Source organism: Muscardinus avellanarius (genome assembly GCF_963383645.1).
Source record: "Muscardinus avellanarius genome assembly, chromosome: X".
Taxonomy (NCBI): domain Eukaryota; kingdom Metazoa; phylum Chordata; class Mammalia; order Rodentia; family Gliridae; genus Muscardinus; species Muscardinus avellanarius.
In genome coordinates this window covers 114,760,024-114,762,666 of record NC_137792.1, presented here as the reverse complement: position 1 = coordinate 114,762,666, position 2,643 = coordinate 114,760,024, and the positions used below count along the sequence as shown (strand labels likewise).

Sequence of the window (2,643 nt, the reverse complement as noted above, 5' to 3'; positions counted from 1 at the left end):
ACATGAAGCTGGGTGTGGTGGCATACACCTATAGTCTGATTACTTGGGAAGCTGACAGAGGAAATCCACAGGTTCATGGCCAGTGCACAGTAATTTACTGAGACCTGGTTTCAAAATAAATATTAGAAAGAGCCGGGCGTGGTGGCACACACTTGTAATCCCAGCATTTGGGAGGCTGAGACCTGAGGATCGCGGTTCGCAGACAGCCTCAGCTACTTAGTGAGCCCCCCCCCGTGACTTAGTGAGACCCTGTTTCAAAATAAAAGAATAAAAAACAGAGCAGGGGGTGTAGCTCAGAGGTCAAATGCCCCTGGGTTCCATCCCCAGACCCGCAAAAAAAAAAAAATTAAAAAGGGCTGGGATAAAGAAACCCTGGTTTCCATCCTCAGTTTTATCCCCCCCAAAAAGAAATTTCCACATAAGACTATTAATTTTTACTATAAGGGGCATGAGATAGTATATATGAAAATACAGAATGTGATAACCCAGAACACCATAGACATCCAATAAATTTTCAGTGAATCAATTTCCTCACCCTTCTTTCAGTAACAGATTTGTGCTTCTGAACTTCTCCACATATTGCTGTAACCCTTCATGACCCTTTGCCTGGGATTTTATCTCTTAGAAATGCTGGACGTTTTCATTCAGAAATAAGTTCTTGTTATGGAAGTAATTTATTTTTTCATGCTAGAAAAAATTCCCTGTATTTATTATTTATTATATCTTAACAATATACAATCCAGGTGTGGTAACACATGCTTGTAATCCCCGCGCTTGGGAGGTGGCGACAGGAGAATCACGCAGGTTCGAAGCTAGCCTTGCTGGCTTAAGAGACCCCGTTTCCAAATAAAAATATAAAATGGGTCTGGGAGTGTAGCCCGGAGGTAGAAGGGCTTCCAGGAACCAGGAACCCCAGTACCACCAAATTATTATATATATATATATATATATATATATATATATATATACAATTTACTGAAGAAAATTCTAGGCTAATTTGTCATTTGTTTGGTTGGAAATATCTGCAAGAACTTGATCTAGGTCTCTAGGTCTTATAACTAATAAAGTGCCTTGGATTTTAAACAGGAAGAAAGTAAATCCTAGCTTCTTTCCTTCCATGTTTTCATAGTCGGCTCCCATCACACCCCAGTGACCACAACTAACACACAAGAAAACAGTTATTTCTGTTGTTTCCAAGGGTTCAGCGGGAGAAATTGTCTGGCTAGTCATTCTCTCCTTGGGATCAAGCCAAAGAAGAGAGATAAATAAAGTCATAATTAAGGGGTTACTTAGATCTTAGCCAATCATTGACGAACCACTCTCTCTGCTCATGAGACGGGAACGAGTCACAGAGCTGCCATGACGGGACAGTTGGTCACGAAACTCTGAGGCCATGAAGTAATAGAGAATTGGATCCAAAAGGCAGCAGAGGCTTGCAAGGCACAGACAAAAGGGATGAAAATACAGAGTGCTTTGCACGATGGGACAACTGCTGATGATGGTTTCCTTGACCATGACGTAGAAAATGAAGTTGATGTGATAAGGGGTGAAGCAGATGATGAACACCGCAGCACACGTGAAAACCATGCGCAGTGCTTTCTGCCTCTCGCCAACGCCTTGGAAAGCCACTGGCGGTTGTCTCAAGGAGATGGTGGTTTTCCAGGTACAGTATGCAATGATGACCACAGGGACCACAAATCCAGCCAGCTCCGCCATTGTAATCATCGGGACCAAAGCCGCTGCATTCATTTGTTTGTAACCGAGATCAGCAAAGCAGGACTCGGTGTTGTTGGCTAAGCCGGCGCTTCTCAGGATGGGAAATGGCAAACAGGCCGTGCCCACGATGACCCAGATGGCGGTGCTGATGGCCACGTCGTATCTTCGCTTCCAGTCCCTGGCCCGGAATGGCTTGAGGAGGAAGAAGCACCTCTGGAGGCTGATGCAGGTGAGGAAGAAAATGCTGGCGTACATGTTGAGATACTTGAGGTAGAAGCAGAGCAGACAGAGAGCCCTCTGGAAGGGCCAGTGGTGGTTGATGTAATAGTAAATCCGGAGGGGTAAGGACAGCACGTGAGCCAGGTCTGCCACGGACAGGTTGATCATGAAGATGACGGCTTTGTTTTTCTTGCTGATGAAGCGGCACAGAACCCACAAGGCCGCGCTGTTGGCCAGAAGACCCGGGATGAAGATGACGATGTAAGTGGTCGCATAGAGGGAGTACTGAAATGTCAGACTGGTGACATTGCAGTGAGTCTCAGTGTTGTTGGTATTGTTGCTAGCCATCTTGAGTCTTTCAGTGCGTTCATCAAGGTAAGCTGTGGATTTACTATCACTGCCCAGAGCAAAGAGAAAAAAATAAACTTAGTTCTTTAGCCAACATCCAGATCTCTCATTTGTACTTAGACCAAATGTTAGAATTATAAAGGACCTAAATCCGGGCGTGGTGGCGCACACTTGTAATCCCCGCACTTGGGAGGCGGAGACAGGAGGATCGCTTAGGTTCGAAGCCAGCCTCGCTGGCTTAAGAGACCCTGTTTCCAAATAAAATATAAAATAGGTCTGGGAGTGTAGCCCGGAGGTAGAAGGGTTCCATCCCCACCCAGTACCACCAAAACAAACAAAAAGAATTATAAGGGACCTGTT

General features: G+C 45.1%; 1 protein-coding gene across 1 annotated transcript; it reads right to left on the bottom strand.

The window, feature by feature from the left end:
- Window positions 1-1,296: 1,296 nt before the first annotated feature.
- Window positions 1,297-2,319, bottom strand: P2RY10 (P2Y receptor family member 10; the record flags this gene model as incomplete). The annotated part of the gene is made up of 1 exon (XM_080719224.1): window positions 1,297-2,319. Exon 1 carries the CDS (start codon window positions 2,281-2,283, stop codon window positions 1,297-1,299), a length of 987 nt encoding a protein of 328 aa, XP_080575350.1. The 5' UTR covers window positions 2,284-2,319.
- Between the last annotated feature and the right edge of the window lie 324 nt (window positions 2,320-2,643).